This window comes from Corticium candelabrum, chromosome 8 (genome assembly GCF_963422355.1).
Source record: "Corticium candelabrum chromosome 8, ooCorCand1.1, whole genome shotgun sequence".
Taxonomy (NCBI): Eukaryota; Metazoa; Porifera; class Homoscleromorpha; order Homosclerophorida; family Plakinidae; genus Corticium; species Corticium candelabrum.
Window position 1 is genome coordinate 2,104,260 of NC_085092.1, and position 24,974 is coordinate 2,129,233.

General features: G+C 41.9%; 4 protein-coding genes across 13 annotated transcripts; 3 read left to right on the forward strand and 1 right to left on the reverse strand.

Annotated features, from left to right (window-relative positions):
• The first annotated feature begins 408 nt into the window (after positions 1-408).
• Positions 409-10,452, forward strand: LOC134183721 (regulator of MON1-CCZ1 complex-like). The gene is made up of 10 exons (XM_062651316.1): positions 409-752; positions 809-911; positions 1,846-1,920; positions 1,982-2,047; positions 2,614-2,652; positions 2,723-2,791; positions 2,849-2,902; positions 2,961-3,072; positions 3,134-3,193; positions 10,234-10,452. The coding sequence occupies exons 1-10, from the start codon at positions 748-750 to the stop codon at positions 10,308-10,310; spliced, it is 660 nt and encodes a 219-aa protein (XP_062507300.1). The 5' UTR covers positions 409-747; the 3' UTR covers positions 10,311-10,452.
• A 753-nt stretch (positions 10,453-11,205) lies between these two features.
• On the reverse strand, positions 11,206-12,747 carry LOC134183674 (zinc finger MYM-type protein 1-like). The gene has a single exon (XM_062651260.1). It carries the CDS (start codon positions 12,745-12,747, stop codon positions 11,206-11,208), a length of 1,542 nt encoding a protein of 513 aa, XP_062507244.1.
• A 2,593-nt stretch (positions 12,748-15,340) lies between these two features.
• Positions 15,341-24,495, forward strand: LOC134183101 (uncharacterized). 10 transcript variants are annotated; one of them, XR_009970442.1, is made up of 6 exons: positions 20,749-21,051; positions 21,131-21,256; positions 23,464-23,524; positions 24,031-24,165; positions 24,226-24,317; positions 24,376-24,495. XR_009970442.1 is itself a non-coding variant. In XM_062650561.1 (4 exons), exons 1-2 carry the CDS (start codon positions 15,477-15,479, stop codon positions 24,037-24,039), a joined length of 768 nt encoding a protein of 255 aa, XP_062506545.1. In that variant the 5' UTR covers positions 15,341-15,476; the 3' UTR covers positions 24,040-24,165; positions 24,226-24,317; positions 24,376-24,495. The 10 variants fall into 10 exon arrangements, 6 of the variants coding, with proteins under 6 accessions (XP_062506545.1, XP_062506547.1, XP_062506542.1 ...); XR_009970440.1 differs by having other exon boundaries at positions 20,748-21,051; positions 23,464-24,165; XR_009970441.1 differs by lacking the exon at positions 23,464-23,524 and having other exon boundaries at positions 20,755-21,051.
• Positions 16,249-20,065, forward strand: LOC134183099 (uncharacterized protein K02A2.6-like). Its single transcript, XM_062650557.1, has one exon. It carries the CDS (start codon positions 16,434-16,436, stop codon positions 19,683-19,685), a length of 3,252 nt encoding a protein of 1,083 aa, XP_062506541.1. The 5' UTR covers positions 16,249-16,433; the 3' UTR covers positions 19,686-20,065.
• Positions 24,496-24,974: the final 479 nt, after the last annotated feature.

A 24,974-nucleotide genomic window follows, 5' to 3' on the forward strand; every position in this document is an offset into this window, starting at 1 on the left:
GTGCATGTCATGATTGAGCAATATCTAAATTAGATTAGATATATGAGTGCCATTATTTTTGTAAATACATGTATTGTTATTTAAATCTTTGCTGATAAATTTATCAGGCTTCTAACGTTTACATAATGCATGCATTTGATGTTACTGTAGCAAAACGCTTTACTGTTTACAACTGATATTGTGGCACAGTAGCAATAATACTTGTGATTAACATGTATGAGACTTTCTCTTCTTCTCACCTCTGTAAATGTTGAGAAAGCAGCGTGTTTGCTACAAGGAGTGATCACCGAAATCTGTGTCATTAATTAAAGTGAAAAGTTATACCATGATATTTGTTGGATATACAGTATGGTTAATATGCAGGACCACAATGCATTAGGAGACTTGTTGTTGAGTTCTGTGTCATTTTCTTTCCACAACAACTAGGCTGAACACATCTTGTCATGGTGGAGTGACCTATGCACAGTTACAACTACTTTAGACGTTGCTTGGTAAATGGCTACATTGTGAAGCAAGCATTTTCAGGGATATAGTGTAAAAATTTACCATTTTTAGGCTGAGTTTGTGTATATCATCTTGTAGTACAATGGCAGCTTTCAGCATTGTATACATAGTGTTTGCAAGATTCTTGGAGCTTTTGCAAAGCGCTCTTGTAGATTGTTTCTGCTTTGTTTGTTTGTTTGTTTGTGTGTGTGTGCAAAGTGAAACAATGAGTCTCTGTTTTAGCTTGCAGAGCGAAGATCTACAATGAGGTGTGCTGTATGTGTTATATTTCCTTTGTATTTTATAATGCACTACTTGTGTATAGCTCTTTGAAACGGCTAGACACTCGTCGGACTCCTCCAGGAGTTATAGATGAAGCAGACATGTACACATATGTTTTATCAATATTTGAATCTTCATCAGTTAAGGTATGCAGATGTATTACTGTTCTCACTTGATTATAACCCAGGGCTCAAGCAAGCTCTCAGCCCGACTTTGGCCAAGGCTCTAAGATTTCACACGTCGTAGTTTTTTAAATTGTGGTAATTGGTGCTTTCCACAGAGACTGTTTGTTAGATTTGTGCTTGTGAAAATACTGTTATTCTTCAACTTGCACATATTTGTCGACCACGTGTTGAAGGGTTTGATGACTTAGACACGTAGAGACGATTTATACTATACTTTAGGTAGTTGTGCTGGTGGGAATTTCTCGTTTACTGGTTGTCACTTGTATTACAATGTCGTGATTTGTTGGTAAGTGATATCCTTTTGAGAAGTGAATTTTTCGTCGTGAAAGCCTGTTGCTATGCCATACAGTGTTTAGTTTACTGCAAGCAACCGGTTTTCAAAATAACAGAGCATCAAAACATTCCACGCATGCTGGTGATGCATTGTCGATAATTCAGTTGAGCAGCCTACAGGTCTCTCTACTCTAAATACATTGTTCAGTCATTTCTGCAGATCTTCTGGCGATTGTGAAGTGCTTCTGTGCTACGTCCAAACAGCTAAGGAAGGCAATTACTAAGGGTGTGGAATGTTCCCAAAGCAGCTGGCACGCGATGTGCAATAATGACAAGCACTTACTGTAGTGACTTCAGTAGACGGTCTGGTACTAAAGTCTCTGCACCAAGGATTGACAATCTCGGAATGACGCGGGTGAAGTGAGACTGGGTCAAGTCTGTAGTAGCATGCTGTTTAAGTTATTTAATCAATCACCACATAGTAACAACTTTAGGTGTCAATTATTTAAAAAGGCCTCTTTTCATAATTGACTTTTGACTCTGGCCAACCATGTGGGTGGGGTAATAATCAAGCGAGTATAGTATTGTGATGAATTACAACTTACCATATTTTCATGTGCAGGTGGATTATAAGTTTATTGTGGCTGTGTTGATTGAATACATTCGTTCACTCAGTCAACACGGTATACCAGTGCTGGTATGGCATTTGACTTTAGCAATGAGATGCTTAGATGTTGATATTAGTAATGCTTTTCTAGTATGTAGTATATGAGCAACTGATCAAAACACTGGTGGGAAATAAATGTTTTTATCAACTGCATCAGGTGAGTTTGTCAAAGTATGTCTAATAAGGCGTTATGGTATACAATGGTGTAAAATTACCAACACATTTAGGGATTTGTAGCATTGATGTTGATGTTGTCTTTACCGTGCATTTTGTAGTTCAGTCATGCTAAGTGTTGTTTCTGTGTTATTGCGAATGAAACTGTCTGAACTTAGGAAATTACTGGATTGTCTTAGTAGCTGCCATAAATATAATATTGTTTATATTTTTGTCTTTTACTTTTAAGGTGATTGTCTTGAGTTAAATCTGCTTGCATTTGAAGTAGTTGACATTGTAGACAAAAAAATTAATTAATTAATTATTAGTTCTGCAAATTTTCTAGTTTACTTGGAATTGTTGCAACTGTGAAGTACATTGTCAGTGGAAATGCCCGCAGTCTAGTGTTTACAGCTTAGTGATGCAGCTTAATATTAGCCAGTAAATACCTATCCTATTAGGTCATGTGTAGACTGTGACAGTGCTCTGTTATATTAGATACAGTTTAATTCTTTGATCACATGTAGAGTGTTTGCTGCAATGCTTAGTCTGGTTTTGTGGTATTTGTAGTTTCTCCAGTATCATGTTCTTAATGATTCTAAGCAGTTGGTAAGCTCTTTTGTCAATGATTCTACACTCATACATGTATTTCCACATATTATTGAATTGTGATTATTAGGCATGTTTGTTATTGTCTATCCAAGGAGAGTATTCTCCAGCTTATCAGTTAGCTTTGGACATGCTAAAGGTATGAGTGAACTCTGTGAAGAGTTAAATTAGTAGAATATTACAAATTATTGTCTAGCGATTGCAAACTGCAGATGCAGAGATCTTTGAAGTTTTAATATCAAAAGCACAGGTATTGAAGCTGGTAGAGCGTTTTCGTTCAATTATTGTAAATTGTTTTGTCCATGTAGCTTTTGCAGGCTTTAAGATTTGCTCGTAGCATTGGGAAAGAGGACTCGATATCTGCTCGGCAGTTTCTTGAAGCTGCAGCTGGCACTCAAGACAACATGTTGTTTTACACGGGTGTGATCTCATTTGTTGACAGCAGTAATTTGCTTGAGTTTGAACATTTGCATGCTGTTAGTTTTCAAGTTTTTTGAAGATCGAAATATGAGACTGAGGAGGAGGCCAGAGTTTGCTACAGGTTTGTACACACACACACCTTGAACCTTGAACCTTGAAGCCGCCCATAGTAAAAGAAACTATGATAGCAGGGCCCTTGGATTGTGCTCCTGGGCAACTGGCAAATTACTAGGACAAGACCGCCTGTGTCTTGTGAGGTCGCTGTGTCGTCTAAATGATCTTCTACATTCACACAAGAAACTTTCTCCTTGGAATTGTACATTCGCTGCACATCTGCTTTTCCCAATTTGTGACTACCTTCTCAACACCCCTTTGACAAAGACTGAACCACCCATTCCGGTCTTGGCATCTCTGGTACCAGATGTTTTTGGTATCTACTAATTGCAGATCTTGACTAACTAGATCTCTCCATCTCTTTCTTGTTCCATGGCAAGGTCTCGTCTTCCTTAATTCTCCAAACATCAGTTTCTTTGGAAGTCGTTCCTCATTCATTCTACCCACATGACCCAGCCACTTCAATTGCTGCTCCATTATGATGTCAGGCATTGTCCAATGCATGCCAAAATTTTCAGCTAAAACTCATGTTGTTAACCTCTCCTGCCATTGCTCAAATCTGTTGACTCCAAGTATGGTTCTCACACAACGATTGTGAAAGACATTTAGCCTTTTTGTGTGTTGAGCTTTTAGCACCCAAGTTTCAGATCCATACAATAGCACTGCCAAAACCACTGCTCTGTAGACTGCTCTCTTGGTAGCCACTGACAAGTTAGAATTGTTGAAAATAGGACCTCTCAAAGGTCCAAAAGCTTTGGAAGCCTTTTCGATACACACACACACACACACACACACACACACACACACACACACACACACACACACACACACACACACCACTTCCTCTATTATATAGATTACGCATGACAGGCGGTTTTGTATTCGGACAATAATCCTACGTGTAAAATGTGCAAACTGGAAGTGATATCATTCCTATACAAGACACCATAACTCAATCAACACATTGCCAGTTGGGACAAATCCTGGCAAGACTACTGTGCGTGTGGATGTGTGTGTGTGTGTGTGCGCGTTATAGCTTAGTTAGAGAGTCATCCTATACAGTGTGTACATCTATCAGAGTTGCAATGATGGCGAGCATAACTTTCTTGTGCAAGAAACTGACTGGGGTGGTAAAAAAGATTTCAACTGCAGCATAGTCTATCAGTCTCTGGGGTTTCGGTGGGACTTCAGGTGCCAGCATTGCAGTTGGTGCTCCTGCGGGAACCTGGCCAGACTCCAGGATATTGCTTAGCACGGTCCATTAATCCTGCTTAGTTTACAGGAACCCAGCCATCAGGCTAGGGGCGCAATCGTGTCTAATCGCAGTTTCTTATCCATTTTCTATTTTTTTCCGTGTGTGTGTGTGTGTGTGTGTTCACGCGTGTGCGCCTGTGTGTGTAGTGGAGCTGTGAGAGCATATGGCAAGTCTCCAAAGAGTGTTGGATTTGAAATGGCGTTAGACAGGATGATGTGTTGGCTCCTTTGTTGTTTAAACCTATTTTGGATGCAGTTTTTAACATGTCTCTGCAGAAGCACCCGGGATGGAATTAGCATCTTGTTCAACACAAAAGCTGAGCTAGTGGGAAACAGAAAGCAGATGAAAGATCAAATCTTGATTCCAGATCTTGAGTATGCAGATGACACAGCAACTCTATGGATGAGTTGGAAGAGGTGTAACTAGATCTAGATCTAAGCTGCAACCAAATGAGCCTTTCTATCAGTGCCCGAAAGACAAAATTCTAGGCATTACTAACAACCAACAGCAACTTACTGTGCACATTGGGAGCCCAGGCAGGAAGGGAAAGGAAATGAAGCATAGGAGTAACCAAGAACGCCGGTGACTCAGCAGAAGAGGAGACGTGATAGAATGGTACGTTATACAAGATGGAGTGATTGGTGGAACTCGGTGAGAAAATGGGACTGCAAGGTAAGGAGCTACAATCATTTGTTGTTGAGCAGCAGTTGATTTGAACGAAAAGAGAGACATAAAGACAGAGAATTGAAAATGTTGGAGTTAGAAAGTGAAGAAGCAATGCACAAACATGAGTTAGAAGTGAAAAGGATAGAGATGGAAGCCGCTGCTGTAGTCGCATGAGCGGTTGAGCTGGAGCCTAGAAGCGGAGGACGTACAGCAAGTTTCCTAAATTGCCTGTATTTCACAATGGTAGGAACGAAATTGACAGTTATTTACAGCAATTCAAGAGGTTTGCAGTGCCTAACATGTGGCCCAAGTCCGAATGGCAACCGCACTTAGCACACTGCTGACGGGGAAGGGTGCTTGACATGTAAGTCTGGAAACAGCCGTAGTTTTGGAGCCTCAGGTGCGTCGTCTACAGAGTTTCGTGATGTGATGCTTCTTCTTTTTCATTTATGTGTTGTTACGGGACGAGAAGAGAGACACCTCCATCAGAAAGATCGCCCGCCTGCAGGGAATCTCCACTATGCTAACCCAGAGGCTCTTTGTCTATTAGGTCACATCTTGCACATAGATGAGTGTTGTCTACCGGGGAAGCGTTTGGTGTGTGCGCCATCCCAAGGAAGCCGCTCAGTTGGAGGCCAGAGAATGCATTGGAACGATTTAATGCTGAGAGATTGCGAACTTGAGAAGTTTTAGAGGATACAAGCAAGACATCGAAATGTGTGTAGGAATAATATCTGGACCAGCAGACAAGAAGTGAATTTCAAGAAAGAAGAAAAAGAGAGACCGCAAGGATGAGCAGAAATGGCAACGCAAAACAAGGCAATCAACATTGAAGTGTGATTATGATATACAGTTACTGGCATAATTATAAATCCACCTAGCGTAAGTGATATAGTACAAAATATAAACACATTTTAGTGTGCAAGTTAAGTAAATAGAATGACAACAAAGGCTTAAAATATGCCGGTTTGTCATGCTGTTTTTGACACAGCTAGTCTTTGTAGTTTGTAAGCGATTTATTGTAAAGATTTGAAGTAGTTTGACAACTAGTTAAATCAGTGCAGCTTAGTATGGGGTTGATTTCTGTATTCTCAAGAAATTATTTCAGGAAACATCAGTAATTGACGCCAATAGGTTGCTGCATTGTATTACTTTTTGACAGCCGTGACTTAGATAGACAAGCAGACAGCAAAAGACTTTGTTGTGACATCACAGGGGCAATGCAAATGCAAACAGTTGTCTCAGGGCTTGAGCAATGACTGTGTTTTGTTTTACCCATAGTTTATGGACTGTGTAGACCAATTGGTATGCAAATTTAAGAGGTTCGCTGTCAACATTACTCTAGACAAAGGAAACACTGAGTGCCACTAAAAAATCAGCTGTTTATGGTGGGCACCATACGCTCTATGTGCAAAACTTGCATGCTGCACAGCCTATTCATTCAGCTCTTTTCTTGTTAAGCCATACGATTTTGTGCTGTTTTCTCTCCTTGCCGTAGGCTGCATGGTCTGCAACTTAGTCCAGAAACTCGCGGCAAAATTGAAGCCATACACACACCGCTTTCTCAATGTGATAATGCAACTTCTGTTGGAAAATCACACGAGGGCGGGCCAGAAGTGTCTGAAGAGGCTGTCTGCAGGCAGTAGTGATTACGAGAAACGCTCATGGAGAAAGAAAGCGACAATCCATGAGATGATCGTTGTTAGAGAATTGTCGTTGCTGACAGAAACGTATGTAAAGGCAGCTAAGTTTGATGAAGTGGCAACATGACAACATCAAGTCCCTATCTGAGAGATCCATTGTTTGCTGTCTTCAGAGAAAAAGGTTTCTACGCTTGTTGACTTTGCAAGAAGCTACATTGACACCAGAAAAACAGCATCGTCGATGCGAGTGGGTGGCAGCACACCAGCACCTAGACACTCAAGGACTGAAAAACCTATTGTTGTATCAGATGAAGTAACATGATGTCAATCCAAATAGAATCTGTGGCACTGGTTGAAGGTCAGCACTAATTAGCACCATCCTGAAACTCAAGAACAACTCTGGAAAACAATTTTGAGATGGGGATTCTCTAAGACATGATTGAAACCTAATAGCAAGTGTTCCCAGGAGGAATGCAGCGATCCACAGAGCAAAGAAAAGCCACTAAGTACTGAACCATTCTCTTTGATGTTTAGTCAAAAACTTAAACCTGCTGTTTCAGTCAGCTAAGTGCCGCGCAAGTAGTCTCGCGTAACCTGCCCCTCTCCTTTCGACATTCGGACAGTGGGGGGGAGGGTATGGAACAGTTCCTTTAATGTTGTGGTGTTGCTGGCCGTAGCCAGTCCTTCCCCTTACAGCCGGATGCAATGAAAATGGCAAGACTTTTCTACTCTGGTGGTGCTTTCTTTTGCCAGAATGTTTAGCAGCCTGGTCAAAGGTTCGTACGGAGAAGTGGACCAAGAACAAGACATACAGACATACGGGTCTGAAATTCTACAGCATTTTCATCAGTAATTAGCCAAGGTCACCTGAATACCATAAACAACCACTTAGCTCACTGCAGTATTTGCTGTTTATCGATGAAGTGGCAACACAACAACATCAAAGGAACTATACCAGACCCTTTCCCGCCATCCGGATGTCGAAAAGGGGAAAGGCTGGCATTGCGAGACTACCATGCAAGCAACCCATTTTCACTCTTCTACCTATGAAGAGTTCAGAAAAAGCTTAGATTTAACAATACACTGACTGTAGACAGGTGTTTTGAATAGTCTCTGTTTGTAGGAGTCAAATACAACAAGATTAGTGAAGCAGAACTTCCATAAACTTTGATTTAATTTACGGTTGTGGTCACGTACACTGCATATATCTGTGTGTATTTATAATAACATCGGTCACTTTACATTGCAGTTTTTTATGGTGATGGCTTTACTGCTGTAGATCATGCCGGCCTTGTAAACCATCAAAGGCGGAATGGTCAGTCCCTAACTGGTCAATTTTGGTGTTGCCACCAAACCTTCCTTCAACAAGGCCTCCACAACCACGAGCGTTTTTGCTGTCAGAGAATTTCCACCTCTCAACATTGTCTGTGTTGATCTTGCCCTGCACTATTCGTTATTGGAATGTCCGTAGTGTAATGAAAGGGTGTGTGTATGTGTGTGTGTGTGTGTGTGTGTGTGTGTGTGTGTGTGTGTGTGTGTGTGTGTGTGTGTGTGTGTGTGTGTGTGGGTGTGTGTAGGTACGTGTATGTGTGTAATTGTGTGTGCGTGCTTATGTTTTTGCATGTGTGCATGTTTGTTTGTGTGTGTGTGTGCACACATGTGCTTGTGGGTGTATATGGTTGGTGTGGTGGTGTGGGTTTGGATATGTAAGCTAGCATTGGATTAAGCAGACAGTTGACCACACACTGAGAGTAGTGGCAAGGTAATGACTTCCTTGTTTGAGAACTTTTGAAAGTTGGTTGCTGGAACATGAGGTGTCAGTGTTCGAAGTTTTATTACCAAAGTAGTCGTTATCTTGGAATCAACAATATATTTTCAGTCACCAATCAAATAGTTAGACTAATTGTTTTGGCTAGTAAACGAAATGTTTTTTACAAAAAGGCACGGGAAGTTTCCTTCAGTGCTTACACAAGAATCATCTCTAGAATGAATTAAGTACATTGTACACAGCTGAGTTTCAGGAAGTTGCTAATGTACAGTTTATGTGGGTTATTTCACTACAATGTGAAGACTGCATGCGCAGAATCTGCAGGATCTCGTACAAGTAGTTCAGAAACATTGTTGCTGTCCATGTATTTACCTACACCTGCAATATAGCATAGCTACTGTAGCTGATTAGCTTATTCTTTGCTTGGGCAAATTAATTAAGTTAAATTTAACACAAATTCCACTTATATATATATATATATATATATATATATATAATCACATCTTTCTCTTCAGCCATTTTGAAAGTCCTGTTGGACGTCGTCATTTCGAAGGCTATGCTACCCTTGCAAGGAAACAGGAAAATGAGATGTATTGTGCATCAGCATACAACTAGTGGCTGTTGCTTCAGTTGCAGTTGTGCTACTGTTTGTGGTGAATTGATACTGTTTGATGATGTTGATACGTACATTTATGTAACCCATAATGGTGAATGAGTGAGAGCATTGCAGAATCACCTCTAATGTAGCCCTCCTTGCACATTTGTTTTTGAGACTCAGCCACCTGTACTTTGTCACTTATTGGAAGCTATATTGCCTTCTCTAGATTGCAATTTGCACACTGACTTTGCTGTTCCATTTAAATTTTGCAGCTATTCTATTTTCCAAACGTTCAATCACGCGACTCTGCACTCAAACTTCCTTCTTGTTGTTTCCATGCTAGAGGGTGGAAACATAAAATAAGCTACTCCAATCAAACACTCATCCACCTTTCTAATCTTTCCTTTTCTGGAAAATTTAGCAATTGAATTTGGTTTACGAAGGAAAGTACCAATATAATCAGGGCAGTTAGTATTAACTTATTATTATTAGAATGTCTTTTGTATTTTCTTGGAAAATAGTAACACATCTGATTTGATGTTAGGTAGTGGCATTACTTCTGAAGGTCCAATTAGGTTATTAGGTGCGGTTTGTTTTAACTTTCTTTAAAGAGCAGTAGCTACAAATGCTTTTTAGCGGTAGCTGGCTTTTCTGTGTAAAACTGGTCAGTGATTGTCACTTGCCACAATTAGACAACTGTTCATTGATGTATTTTTTGCCGTACGAGGTTATGAAGCAACTGCAGATTTGTTTACAGCAGGGAACCAAATTGAGATGACTGTTGTATTTATGCCTTTTAGTCTGATTATCTAGATCAGCAATTTGTACTGGATTTCTGAGCACATGTTGGCAAAGAGCTCAGAGCAGAAAGCAGTTAGAGAGGACACAGTTAGAAGAATACACATCTATTATTTCTTTACCATATTTTCTTTGGAACGTTGACACACTTTGACTAAGTACCTTTTCTACAGTCATGTGCACTCATTGCCTGTGCAATGATATATAGTTTGGTCAGTAATACCTGAATGGTATTCCTAGATTACCAACGCAAAGATTTCTATGCACTTGTGAATATTATCGCAGTTGTTAGTATCTCTTATTTGCTTTGCTGTTTTAGGTGAACATTGCCAGCAGTATGTGAAGCTTTTCTACTCTTTGTATTCAGAGGTCAGAAACTCACAGAGACTACTGTAAATCTGGGACTAGATTGTGTACAATTACTATGTTAGTGTTTGCACTTGCTGTACCCAACTGTTCAAACTACATTGTAATGTACTGTTGGTTTTATTGGTGTCACAGTAAGTTTTATGACTAAAGGATATATCATATACATGTACTCTCTATCTGATTGACAATTATTGCGACTGTCTTTTTCTGCTCCTTGGTGATCAAATTGTGCTAATTGGTTTCGGAGGTGGTACTTGATACTGTATTTAATTGCTTCTCTTGACATTGGGCTCATACAATTTGCAGTTAGAACTACCGGAACTGCTAGAACTCGCGTTCGATTTAGTTCTGGAACCATTTGAACTGATTCCGACAGTTCCGTCGAAAGAGCTGGAGCTGCTAGAACTGACGGCGCACTTTCTGATCTACCTAGAACTGACATGCTTCTTTTCTGCAAATGTCACGGAAGAGTCTTGGCACACTATTTGCAGACAGCAATACTGATAGTTTCGTGTGCTCGCTTGAGGAAGATTGGCTATATGAACTCTGCCTTTCCCTCAACCTGGTTTTGCACATGACGCTTGTGACTTCATATACTGCAATGATTTTAGATCTCTTTACACGTAGTTTTAGTTAGTTTGCACTGATATCGCTACGTTTCAAATTACTTTGCACTGATGTCACAATTTTCAAGTTCCTTTGCGCTGTCACAGAGTACGGTAGTACCCTGTACAGAGGCGTCGAAGCAAATTTAAAGTGGTCCGGCCTAACGCGCGCTAGGTGGGCGTGATCATATAACGGTTAACGCACGCTAAACATTTCTCTAAAAGCTTGAATACCATACAGAGAACGCAAGATTAACACTTAGTAACTACTAGAACAACATGTGTCAAACCTTACAAGGCTATTTCTGTACGTAAATCTACATTGAGCCAAAAATGTTTCTTCTGTGTTCTGATTCCCTACAGAAATCATCTATGCATAGTTCTAGATCAAGACTATCACATGCTTCTTTGTGCACATGCAACATTAAAAGGTGATTTAACCTTGCCTGTGTCATAGTGCACCGAAGGTATGTTTTAACAATGCGGAGAGCTGAGAACGTTCTTTCACTAGTTGCATTTGTTGCAGGAGCAACAAGGATCAAGCGTATAAGTTTGACCACCTCAGACAACAGGAGTTGGCCGGGTTTCCCTAGTGACTTAACATAGTCCACAACATCCATCAGGGCTGGTGTGACTGCCGTTTCTCTAAAGTGAGAATACAGTATCAATAGCTGCGTCTGGAGGATATTGCTGTCAAAGTCTGTGCAGTACAACTCCTGTATGCTAGACAGGTCATTCGTATAGCTCTCTCCAGCAGCACCCTTCAGAAGTGTGCATTCAAGCTTGCTGTATATCTTATAGTGTGGCTGGTCAAATCTGCTTTTGATAGACTGAATTGCCATATCGAAAGCGGAAAAATACATAACCCGGTAATGATCTTCTATACATGTTGCGAAGTGTCCCGAACTTCCTTCATCATATTGGCAAGGACGCTTCCTTTTCTGAGGAAGGGAAGGCTCTGCAACATCTTCTTTGCTTTGTTTCTCTATCAACTTTTCCCAGAAATTTGAGAATTCAGCTTCTGTACGCATTAGTGCAAGAGATTTGATGGTAAGTTCTGCTAACACTTGACCTTGTGCAGCAGACATCTTCTTGTGCTGAAGAGCTTTGCTCAGATTGTCAACCAACTTCAAGACTTTTTCTCCTAATGCTACTCCAAAGAGAAAGTCAAATGAAGAAAACTGAGCAGCAACACCAGTACACCGAGCAGACATCTCTGGGTCTCGTTTTGCCATATCTGCAAAACTGTCTAAGCTGGATTGGATGACCGAAAAGTTTTGCATAACACTCTGCAGAGAAGATGCTCGAACGGTCCATCTCGTAGGGCATAGTGTCCTAAATCCAGGGTCTTGAGGAGCCATCTCAGCTTGAAGTCGCTTGTACTCAGACTTTCTTTTTGCTGAGTACTTGAGAAGTTTTGACAGTTCAAATGTTGTGTCAAGGGCATATTTGATAGGGATTATGTCTTTGATGGTGTCTTGGCAGGCTAAATTGAGGCTATGACCATAGCAGTGAGTGAACAATGCTCGTGGTTCATCTTGAGTGAGTTGAGCAGCAACTCCTGATAGACATCCTTTCATCACAGCTGCACCATCATAGCACTGACCACGACAGTTGGTCAGAATAAGGTTCATACGAACAAGAACATCCCTGATAATTGCTACAATGGACTTAGCATCAGTTGAAGCAGTGATGTGCAGCCCAATAAAATCCTCATGAGGCTCTAGGTCTTCATCCACCCATCGTAGAACTATTACAACCTGCTTCTGGGTACTTGCGTCAGTGGTTTCGTCTACCATAATGGTGTATGGTGTGCCTTCAAGTTTGGCTGAGACATCTCGAAGAATTCGAAGTGACATCACCTTCAGCAGCTCATTCTGTATGTCTGCACTTGTGTACTTATTTGTCTTTTTCTGCAACCAATCGGAGAGATCTGTAGAAAGCTCACAAAAAAGACGAAGGAGCTGTGACAAATTGCTATCAATCTCTTTGGTGAGGGCGGAACCGCGGAGGGCAATACCTTGACGTGCCAGGAACCTCAGCGCCCTGAGAATGCGAAGGAGGCTGGCCCGGTTTCTCTTTCTGTCTTCAACCAATTGAGTTCTTAGTAGTTCACCAACGTGCTTTGTTGTGGCAGGTAGCGTGATCAGTGACTCAACCGCTTCTCTGTGGCAGTCTGATTTCGCGTGTGAACGAAATAAGCGGGTGGCATCATTCCAGTTTTGAACTCCGCGATAGATGAATGCCTGCTCAGCAGTCTTGCATTTCAGCTTGCCAGACTTCGCAGCCTTCACACAGACGTGACAGAACACTTTCTCAACGGAGTGCCAATGAAGCCAAGGCCAGTTGTCGAACCAAGCAGCTTGAAATGATCTTGATTTTGGGGCTTTTTCCCCAAACGAAACTTTTGGAAATGAAGCACGGCGAGGCTGACAGGGCTGATCACCGACATCTGGAATCCCGTCAATCTGCATATAGCACACGGAAATGGTTAGCGTGCGCTCTATCTACCGCTGCCGTGTCCTCGCGTTGCCAGCCTCATCTTTGTGACTGAGCGTAAATTTATAAATTACCGCCTGAAAATCTAGCTGTACGGAATGCTAACGTAACTAGAAATATATTACTTATTTAATCAGTTAACCCTAAACCGGAAGTATACGCTAATGGCCGACTGGCAAAAGTCCATTTTTCGAAAAGTGGTACGGCCATGCCCGTGCGGCCGACCCCCTTCCGACGCCCCTGCTGTATGTAGGGATTGACCAGGCTGTGTGGGCGTGGTCAGATTTTAGATCTTTAGAAATCACCTTAAAACGTGGCTGAATATCTTGAAGACGACAGATAGAAAAGTTTACAAGTTCAACTACGCTTGACTGCTTCCAAATTGATCTCAGATTGTCTTCAGAAGGAGAAAAACACTAGTCAGTTTCGGAGTTTTTGCTGGATTTTGTCTTCTTCTTCTTCTTCTTCTTCCTCTTCCTCTTCCTCTTCCTCTTCCTCTTCCTCCTCCTCCTCCTCCTCCTCCTCCTCCTCCTTCTCCTCTTCCTCCTTCTCCTTCTCCTTCTCCTTCTCCTCCTCCTCCTTCTCCTCCTCCTCCTCCTCCTCCTCCTCCTCCTCCTCCTCCTCCTCCTCCTCCTCCTCCTCCTCCTTCTTCTTCTAGTGGTATTATTGCAAATAAATTTAACGTCTGATTCAAACCACCTATACACAAACACTGCATAGCTCTTAGCATATTTTGCAAGTACACTGTAAACCTAGGAATCACAAGCTCGAGATATGTGACACTATACATGCAGACCAAGTGTGATTTAGGAAATGTGTATATTTGTTAGGCTATAAAATCTTTGTTTAATTAATGGAGTAGGTTGTGCTTTCGCACTCTTAAAAACTTGCCAAACTAGAATTTTAAAAACTTTTCTCTGAAAAAAGAAATAGATGTAGGGATTGTATAAAAAGTAATAGAAACAAGATCTATAGATAATATGAACCAAAGCCAGACATCATTAGTGAATCCTTCCAACCATATTCCCTACATTTTACTTCTAGTGGGTTGGAAGGATTCACTAATGATGTCTGGCTTTGGTTCATATTATCTATAGATCTTGTTTCTATTACTTTTTATACAATTCTTACATCTATTTCTTTCTTCAGAGAAAAAATTTTAAAATTCTATTAACAAGTTGTTTCTGGTTTGTTTTACTGTTTATGACACTTGTAGCTCTAGTTAGTTTTCAATGTTCTAGACTTATAATATTGCTAGTTAGTACATGTATGAGCTAATGATGCAGCGTTCTAGCAACTGTTTTCACGTTGTTTCTAGTTACTTTACGTTGTTTCCATGACGTTTCTAGTTAGTTTTCTGGGTGCCTCAATCCTACTCTGTTTGCACTGTCAGCACCTTGTTTCTAGTACATTGAGGACTTTTGTAGTGATTAGTTAGTTTCCAACGTTATAAACCTATACCTAGTAATATTGGAGTTTACAAGACTGTTTTCAAGGGTTTCTTACACGGTTATCAGGTTGTTATACTGTGATCACATTGTTTTTTGTTAGTTTGAAGTGTTATTGCAATGTTTGTTTTAAAGTTGGCCCTGTCTCCACAATGCTTCTACTTAGTTTGCACTTTTAGTACGTTGTTTTGTAAGTGTATTGTTTTGTAGTCAGTTTGTACTGCTTTAACAATATTACTACTTTATTATTATAGCAACTGTTTTCACTTGTTTTTAGTTAGTTTGCACAGGTATCACAACGTTTCTAGTAATTTGACACTGCTTTAACAATATTGCTAGCTACAGTACCTAGTATGCATTGATGTCACGTTCTAGTGACTGTTTTCACCTTGTTGCTAGTTAGTCTACTCAGTTTTCACTGGTGTCATGCACAATCCTTCTACACCGTATGCACTGTCAACACTGTAGAGTATATATGGACTATATATAGTAGCAGGTAGATACGGGTACTGTGTAACTTGAGGGTGCGTGGTGTGAGTCTGACAATAGAGCCACGTGGAACCGCAGCCTCTCGTGTGTGTACTAGGTAATACCTAACAGAGTCGTAGAACACGACACATGGTGTCAGGAGTGCTAGCGCTATGAGTACTGAAGACAGTCCACGAAGCGGCGCTGAGCTGGAAGCCAGGGAAGTGCCCGACCGGCAAGGTGACGACACGGAAGACGTTGCAGCTGGAGCTGCATGCGCAGCGGCTCAACTGCTAGTTCAAGCGACCTTTCCCAGTCCTGGACCACTTCAGGTAAAAGGTAATTTGGCAGAGAATTGGCGTGAATGGAGCCAACTCTGGAGATCGTACGAGACCGTGACGCGGATGACGTCGCAGCCAGATGAATACAGGCTTGCGTCGTTTATCACATGCATTGGTAGAGCAGGGTTGCGCATATACAATAGCTTACCATTCGCAGAGGAGGCGGAGAAGACGGATATGGCAAGAGTGATTGAGCTAATGGAAGCGCATTGCGTGGGTGAAGCAAATGTTACGTACGAACGCTTTGTCCTTGATCAGAGGCGGCAGAATCATGGTGAGCCATTTGACAAATTTCTAACGTCGGTGAGAGAGCAAGCTCAACGTTGTCGGTTTGGTGACCAAGAAAGCGACATGATCCGTGATAGAATCGTGTGTGGTGTGCATGATCAGGGGTTGCGTAAACAACTCCTGCAAAGAAAGAATCTCTCATTAGCAGACTGTGTTGATCTATGCAGGGCGTATGAGGCTACCGAGAAGAGGGCCAAGACGATGAGCGGAGCAGATACTGAAGTACACAGGGTGCAGAAGCAGTACGTACCCAAGTCCTCCAAAGTGAAGTCAAAGAGATATCAGTCTAAAGACACAGTGAAGGTGAGCGCTAAGACTGAATGTCAGTATTGTGGTTTGCAGCATGCAAAGGGACGCGTGAACTGCCCAGCGAACGGAAAGCAGTGTAGCAAGTGTGGCAAACTAAATCACTATGCGCGGAAGTGCCGTAGTCAGCCAAGCGTGAAGTCGCGTGTACACTGTGCGCAGGAATCTGTAAGTAGTGATGAGGCAGAAGAGCTCATGACGCTGACTCTGACAGGGCAGCATGATGTCAATGCAGTTAGGACAGCGAAGTACAGACCACAGATCATGGCAACAATGCTGTTGGAAGGCAAGTCGATGGTACAGTTTCAAGTTGACACCGGTGCCTCGTGTAATGTGATACGGAGAGCTGATGTGCCAAAACATGTCAAACTGGAGTCTACCCCTCAGGTTCTAACCCTCTATGATCGTTCGAAGGTGACTCCCGTAGGACGCTGTACGCTCCGATTGAAGAATCCTAGAAATAATCGAAACTACCGTGCGCATTTCGTAGTAGTTGATCGAGCAGCAGTCTCTATTTTGGGTTCACGTGCGGCGCAACAAATGCAATTAGTGACAGTGCAGTATGATCGAATACAGCTGTTGGATGCTCCGTCTACACACCCCGCTGTAGAAACAGACAAGGATCTCATGACGGTAGAGAATGTTAGTGAGCGATATCCGCAAGTGTTTGACGGCAAAGTTGGATCGTTAGGACAGCCGTTACAACTTGACATAGATGAGACAGTGACACCGGTTCAGATTCCCGTACGACGTGTTCCTGTAGCGATGAGACAACCGTTGAAAGCTGAATTAGACAAACTAGAGCGGACTGGAGTAATAGAAAAGATAAGTAGACCGACCAAATGGATGTCTAGTATGGTGGCCGTGAAGAAAGCGAACGGTACCATCAGGATCTGCCTAGACCCCAAACCTCTGAATCGAGCGCTGAAGAGATCGCGGTATCAGATACCAGTCCTGGATGATATCCTACCGCAGTTAGCAAATGCTAAAGTTTTTACGGTGGCTGACGTAAAAAGTGGTTTTTGGCATATTGAACTGGATCAGAAGTCAAGGGAGCTGACGACGTTTGGTACCCCGTTTGGTAGATATTGTTACAAACGTATGCCGTTTGGCATCTCCGTAGCGCCAGAAGTTTTCCAACGGAGACTGCACGAAATGGTTGCTGACATTGATGGTGTGTGGGCCATTGCAGATGATATTCTGATCGCAGGCATTGGAGATACTGAAGAGAGCGCAGTAGCAGATCATGAGAAGAAGCTGAAACAGCTCTTGAGACGTTGTCAGGAGCGAGGAGTGCGTTTAAACCGAGACAAACTTAGCATAAGAAAGACGAATGTTCCATACATGGGTCACATCTTGACCACGGAAGGTGTGAGACCAGATCCAGCAAAGGTGAAAGCTATTCTAGCAATGGACAGACCGAATGACGTGGCAGCAGTTCGTCGTTTGGTAGGAGTAGTAACTTATCTTGCCAAATACCTTCGGAATCTAACTGACATTAGTGAACCTCTACATCAATTGACCAGAAGAGACGTGGAGTGGAAATGGACGAATCAGCAAGAGAGAGCTTTTGAGCAGATAAAAGCAGTAGTTAGTTCCGCTCCAGTTCTTCGATATTTTTCAGCTGAAGATAGTGTTACGCTACAATGTGATGCGTCCAGTGTTGGACTCGGTGTTGCGTTGATGCAAAACGGGCAACCTGTAGCGTATGCTAGCAGACGACTCACAGATGCGGAGGAGCGCTATGCGCAAATAGAAAAGGAATTGTTAGCGATAGTTTACGGACTCGAACGGTTTGATCAGTATACCTATGGTCGTGCAGTAGATGTGGAATCCGACCACAAACCGCTAGAGGTGATTGCAAAGAAGCCGTTGCAGGCAGCGCCAAAACGTCTTCAACGTATGTTGTTACGTATACAGCGGTATGACATCACCATTCGATATAAGAAAGGAACAGATATGCATTTAGCAGACACTCTATCCCGAGCACCAGTAGAGAGTGACAGAAGATCTAGAGAAGAGACTAATCGGGAAGATATTATGGCAATAGACGCAGATGAGGAACAAGACAATGCTTTGCTATCTTTGAAACCTGAAACAGTACAAAAGATTAGACAGGCAACAATCGCGGATGATGGTATTAAGCAGCTAAAGGAAATGATTTTTTCAGGATGGCCAGATCACAAGAAGCAGATACCGAGAGCACTGACCCCTTATTTTGGTGTTCGTGATCAGCTGGTAGTACAGAATGGACTAGTCTTTTGTGGAGACAGACTTCTAGTCCCGGATCAACTGCGATCCTATATGCTAGACAGAGTACATTCGACGCACTTGGGCATCAATGGATGCATTCGTCGTGCAAAACAAAGTATTTGGTGGCCAGGCATGACAGGACAGATAAGAGACAAGATAGAGTCATGTGAAGAATGCAACAAGTATCCAGTGAAGCAATCTAAGGAGACACTAGTATCGCACCATGTCCCAGAACGACCTTGGGTGAAAGTTGGAGTTGATTTGTTTGAGTATAGGTCCAAGCACTACTTGGTAATATCAGATTACCAAAGCAATTTTCTTGAGATGGAGCGACTATATGAAACAACGTCGAAGTCTGTGATCAAATCATTGAAACAACAATTTGCTAGACACGGAATTCCTGAGCACTTGTTTAGCGATAATGGGCCGCAATTTCAGTCACAAGAATTTGCTCATTTTGCAGACGTATGGAATTTTCAACATAATACTGCAAGTCCAGGATATCCGAAGAGTAACGGAAAAGCTGAAAATGCAGTTAAAGTAGCCAAGAGAATTCTCAAGAAGTCGCGAGAAGCAGGTACAGATGTTTACCTAGCATTACTTGATTATCGGAACACCCCGAGTGAAGGACTTGCCACAAGTCCAGCACAGCGACTGTTCAATAGGAGAACACGCACCCTTCTTCCGACGAAAGCTAGTCTTCTTGAACCAAAGATGAATCCAGATGAGAGTGACCATCAGCGGGTCAACAAAGAGAAACAAAAGGCGAATTACGACAGAAACGCTCGAGATTTGCCACAATTGCGTCCAGGTGATACGGTACGAGTACAGCCACTAACACAGAAACGAGACGTAGTGTGGCCGAAGGCAGTAGTGACTAATGTGCTACCCAATAGATCTTATGGAATCTTGACGGAACATGGTAAAGAATTGAGACGCAATAGGGTTCATCTGAGGAAGGTCAAGGAAGAACCAGTGAGGATTCCTACCCAGCAGGTAAAGGACACAGCAGGAGGAAGGAATGACAACCATGCACCTCAGCAAGTTGTACAGTCAAAGACTACGAAAACACCGAAGAGACAGATAGAGAACCGGCCAGTATCTACCACTACCTCCCAAGACAACTCAACGAGAACTACCAGAAGTGGACGAGTGGTGAAGAGTCCAAAGTATCTTCAAGACTATGTTACGTAGCTAAAAAAAAAAAAAAAACTGACAGTACTGTATAATGACTGAACGTCTAGATGGTTGTGTTGCAGTTTTTTTTTTTTTTTTTTTTGTGTTTAAAGAAAAAGGGATGTAGAGTATATATGGACTATATATAGTAGCAGGTAGATACGGGTACTGTGTAACTTGAGGGTGCGTGGTGTGAGTCTGACAATAGAGCCACGTGGAACCGCAGCCTCTCGTGTGTGTACTAGGTAATACCTAACAGAGTCGTAGAACACGACACAAACACGTTGTTTCTAGTATTTCTGGACTGTTATACCGTTTATTTTAGTTTGTTTGCAATGTTATATACCTATACCCGATAAGTTTGCAGTGTTACAAGACTGTAGTTAATTTGCGCTGTTATCGGGTTGTTAAAATGTGATCACATTGTTTCTTGTTAGTTTACATTGTTATCGCAATATTTAAAAAATTGGTAAGTTTTTCCTGTCTCCACAATGCTTCTACTTAGTTCGCGCTTTTATTAAGTTGTTAATTTTCTAGTTAGTTTACACGATTATCATTCACTACTTATCTAGTTAGTTTGACAATATTGCTTGTTAGTTTGCGGTGATTTCATGTTCTAGCAAGTGATTTCACTTTGGTTCTAGGTACTTTACAGGGGTACAACAACTACTGCTAGATCGTATCACTGTGACATTCGGGAGCTCTAGTATTTGGTTTTGACGAGCTCAGGTCGGGGTGGTTTTGGGTTGACTGTCATTTTTGTGTTGTTACTAAATAAGGCTACAATTGGAGCTACAAACATGAGTTCCAAACAGGCATTAGGATTCTATGACTTTGAAAGACTGTCCAGGTCAATTAGCATTTTCAAAGAAGTAGAAAGTTAAACTTCTTTACAAAGGTTTCAATACCTGGTTAGCAAATTATTTTGAGTTCTTTCTTGGAGTTTAGATGAGGTAAAATACATATGCGATTACAAAATTCTGTTCTCCCGAAAAGCGTTGAAGAATTTGTCAGAAGGGGCCTGATCCCCTACTGACAAAATATAATCATTATAATTCATGACAGATCTGTTAAATATAAACTATCAGTTAAAACATTCCAATATTTACCACTTGTTAATGCTAGTAGAGTTTCAACGGTCTAACGGCCAATTTGTCTCCCTAGCAACAAGACACGCCTCCGTTGTTTTAAACGAGGTTGCAATGGTTACTGCGCGCTCGCTTCGCTCGAACGTGCAGGGAACGCGAGGCTACATAGCTCGCAAACAGTCTGATGCGATTAGATTCTTTTGTGCGTTCAAGCTCATTTTGCCGAGTTTCGCTACCTCGAGGTGTATGAAATTTAAAGCTCCAAGACGTCAAATGCGCTCGTCAGCGTAACGGAGGTAAAAATCGATCCATCATCAGTTCTACCTCGTGTACGTAACGAATCGCCGTGCCAAGTTTTTTGGTTCTACGCTTTAGGTTTGCCAACTTACTTAATAGAAGAAGAAGGTAATGGTGTCCATACTGTCTTCGCGCAACGGTCGAGTAAGCCGGTAGTTCTCATCAAGTTGCGAGGTTGGTTGGAAACATGCAAGTGAGCTAGACGTAAGCTACAGACACTGTTTCTACACTTTAAGAGACGAATAGAGCTAGTCATGGGAGCGACTCCAGTGTCCCCCAACCAGTCTCGTGAATGCTAATTCAGTCACGTGCGGGTAATTAAACAACCACAGGTTTTTTGATTGACATGGGGGCGCGCCAAGGTAAACGGGGTTTAGCGCTTCAGGGAATTAAAAATTTTAAAATTAAATTTTTAATAGTAGCCTTGCGTTCTGTCTGCCCCCATGGTCTCCCGAGCCTCTCTTCACGAATCCTGTCCTCCCCTTCCACCTGTGCCTTCCTCTGTTGTGGCTTCCTCTGTGCCTGTGTGCCATGCGTGATCCTTTTTCTGCGCATGCCCATGTTTGCCGATCCCATGCAGATTCGATCTCGAGGCCTCTTGGCTCATTTCGTGGAGTGGCTTCGCTGGTGTCAAGCTATGATGAATCGAGTTAGTAGGTACCGTACTATTCTGGTATTTATGTTTACCAAGGACTCTAGATAAAATAAGAATCACGCGAACCAGTCGCGTGTAAATTAACAGAAAACACACCAAAACACAAATTGGAAACCAAATTAATAACCCAAAATCGAGTACCAGCTCGCTCTATAATGTCGTCGGTGGATATACCTGTAAATATAAATAGTAGTTAGTGTATGTTGAAGTAGAAGCTGTGTCTAGAGTTTAATTCCTGCGTCGCAATACAAACTACGTAACACCGGCTGGTGACTGATCCTTCCACCGACCATAGACAGCTAGGAGCGGACGCTACCGCCCCTACGAATTTATCTCAACTCTAAGTTGGCAACTTTGGCAAGGGTGGTTCTCAGTATACTGCGGCGAGGTGCTCCCACCCCATCAGTTGCTTTGCTCCCCCTTGCCCTAGAGCCTCCATTTAAACATGGTCACAGTATAGAAGTTGTACTCGATTACGTGCACGTCGGGGGAAATACAAAAAATTGTCAATTTCCTAATAATGCAGACTAACCTCAGCGACATGACAAAAATGTCAGAAAGACATCTTCTCCGCCAAAACGCCGATGCCACATAAACTCCACCACATAGGATTGCAGGTGATTATGAGAAATGCCATGGCAAGGAAGTGACCGTTTAGCTTGTAGTCACAACAATTAGGGTATAGACAAGTCAAGCAACTGCATGTGAAATTGCGATCCTGTTTCACATTTACTTGCATCCACGTATTTTCGATGTTTTGTGTGTGTGCTCCGGTGTCAGGGTCGACGAAATTCAATGAGTGATTGACGGTTAAGTGGCGATAGCCTTCTTCTTCCAGGCAGTTGTAAGCTTTCCAGCAATCACTTACCGCAGTTGTGGCCAGGAGAACATGATCACGGATTACATCAAGTAAAGTTGTCGACATGCAGTCTTGTACAACCTAACAATACCCGACTTCTAAGTCAACAACCTAAATTAAATATTGAATACTAAACGTAAGCCACTGTTAATTAGCTAAATGCGACCCTAGATCAACTACCCAAAATCAGCTCCAAGTAACAATCACTAAAATAATAATGTACACATAGAATTGTAGCATGTACCTGGAGAAAGCACCGTTTGCTGTCACGCTCAATTCCTCCAAAAACCCACTGCCCGTTGACAGCGCACCCACGTTGGTACTTTCGCTGACCGAACTTTGATTCGTCGATCTCCACTATTCTGCCTTCACCACCTAGCTTTTCGTCCTCTGTATGCCTCAAAAGCACGATAGCACACATCTCTCTACAAAAAGACGACCAGTCGGCAGACGTGGTTTGCGAGCGAACACGGGATTTGAGGCGAGCGGTAGCTTGTGGAACCTTATAGAGTAGCTTAGACCTAGATACCGTTCATTCTAGCTAACACACAACACTACAGCAATACCTTGCGAGCCAAAAAGTATGTAAACTCCAAAATCTGACTGATAGTCAGTCTTGAAGACTACTGCCGCAAGCGTCGCATAGACGCCTGGTAGCGACAAGGCCGTGCTCTTGGCAAAAGAATCAGGCGTCTCTAATTTTTGGACTAGGTCACTATGAATCATTCTGGAAAATGACTGAAAAACGTGTTGCACTTCCCTAACAATCATCTGACTGACCTTGTCAGGTTTCTAGCTAACCGCAGCTTTATAGGTCACAAGACGTTACGTGCAACCTAGGGTTGGGAGGATACTGGAGTCGCACCCTAGTCATGTTGTATCGTCGCTTCTGACTAGGAGGAAAGGAATACCAGAATTCGAAGTGAAGGGTTACTCAAGAATGCACGTCGATTTGAAGGTGAAGCCAGGAGTTTTGCATATTGTCACTTTGCAGATGTAGCAATTGATGACGAAGTGAAATTATAAAGGAAAGAGTTCATAGAAATAAATTTTTTCATAAAATCGGTCTGGGTAGGGAGTCACGCTCTTTTAAGCGTTCAAACTTATTTTGACGAAGCACAATGCAGTTGTAGAACGAGTGCGTTTGCATCGTAGAAGCCAACAGGAGAAAGAGACAGCGCAAGTCTGCACTGTTGTATGCATTTTTGGGATAAATTTTGTCCCGTGTGCATCTAGACGATCGCAACGGCCTCGTCATTCTAGGAATTCCAGATTCGTATGTCGCGCCACGTTACCAACGCAGTACTCATCACAACATCCTCTTGATCATGAACAGGCAGTTGGTGATGGAGGTTTGGGAAACCTGCAGCTGTCGCCAATTGCAAGCTCGGAACTACGTATTTGTCGTGCACGTGACAATTGTAGTTCATTATCACAATATTTAAATTCATTTTGTGATAACAGGTGAAATAGATTTTCAAGCTGCAGGGCTAGCGACAACTGCATGTAGCGTACCCACTTCCAAGCAACAGGTGCATGGTTTTGAACAATCATGACAATGGGCTGCCTGTGGCGCTGGGACTTTTAGCTAAACGACAGGTATTCTAATAATAGCTATATATAGATACTGACTTACAATTAGACATCTTTTTGATACAGATTCTTTTTTGATTGAAATAATTCAAATTATCGATGGGAAGACGATTCTACCCGGATGCAGAAGAAGACAACTGACATCAAGGGCACTAAATGTATTAGCATTATCTACATGTTTACGTTCATGACATTATCATTGATCTCTTCATTCAGCAGGAAAAAATTATATGGAATCAAGAGAACTGTCAAATAATTTATTTTGTGATTTTGTAATTTGTATTATATCATTTTGTAATTAACATAATTATTTTGATAATAAAGGAAATTTGCATATCGGTGTGGCAATTTGCACTCTCGCGTTACTGCATGCATATATACGGAAACTCAGTCGTAAATTCTAGGTAACTGCTACGTATATGACCGTAATTGAAAAGTAAGTAGGCCGTACTTAGACGTAAATTTTACGTAAATGCCCAGTATATGAATCGTTTTCACAACGTAAATTGACGTAAGTTAGAGTAAATCGAGTCGTAAACCCTATGTAAAACAATCGTAAATAACTCGTAATTTGCAACGAAAAAAACGCGTAATTGCAACGTAAATGACGCGTAATTGCAACGTAAATGACCATAAATAAACGTAAAGTTGCCATTTACGAACAAATACGTCTATTTACGAATGAATGCACCTATTTACGAGGACCATCGGCGTAATTTACGGTTTCAATACCATGATCGTAAATTCGATTTACGTGCTATTCTCAATTTACGAGCGTGTGGGCCAGTAGTAAACTGATATGTTACCATTGATTG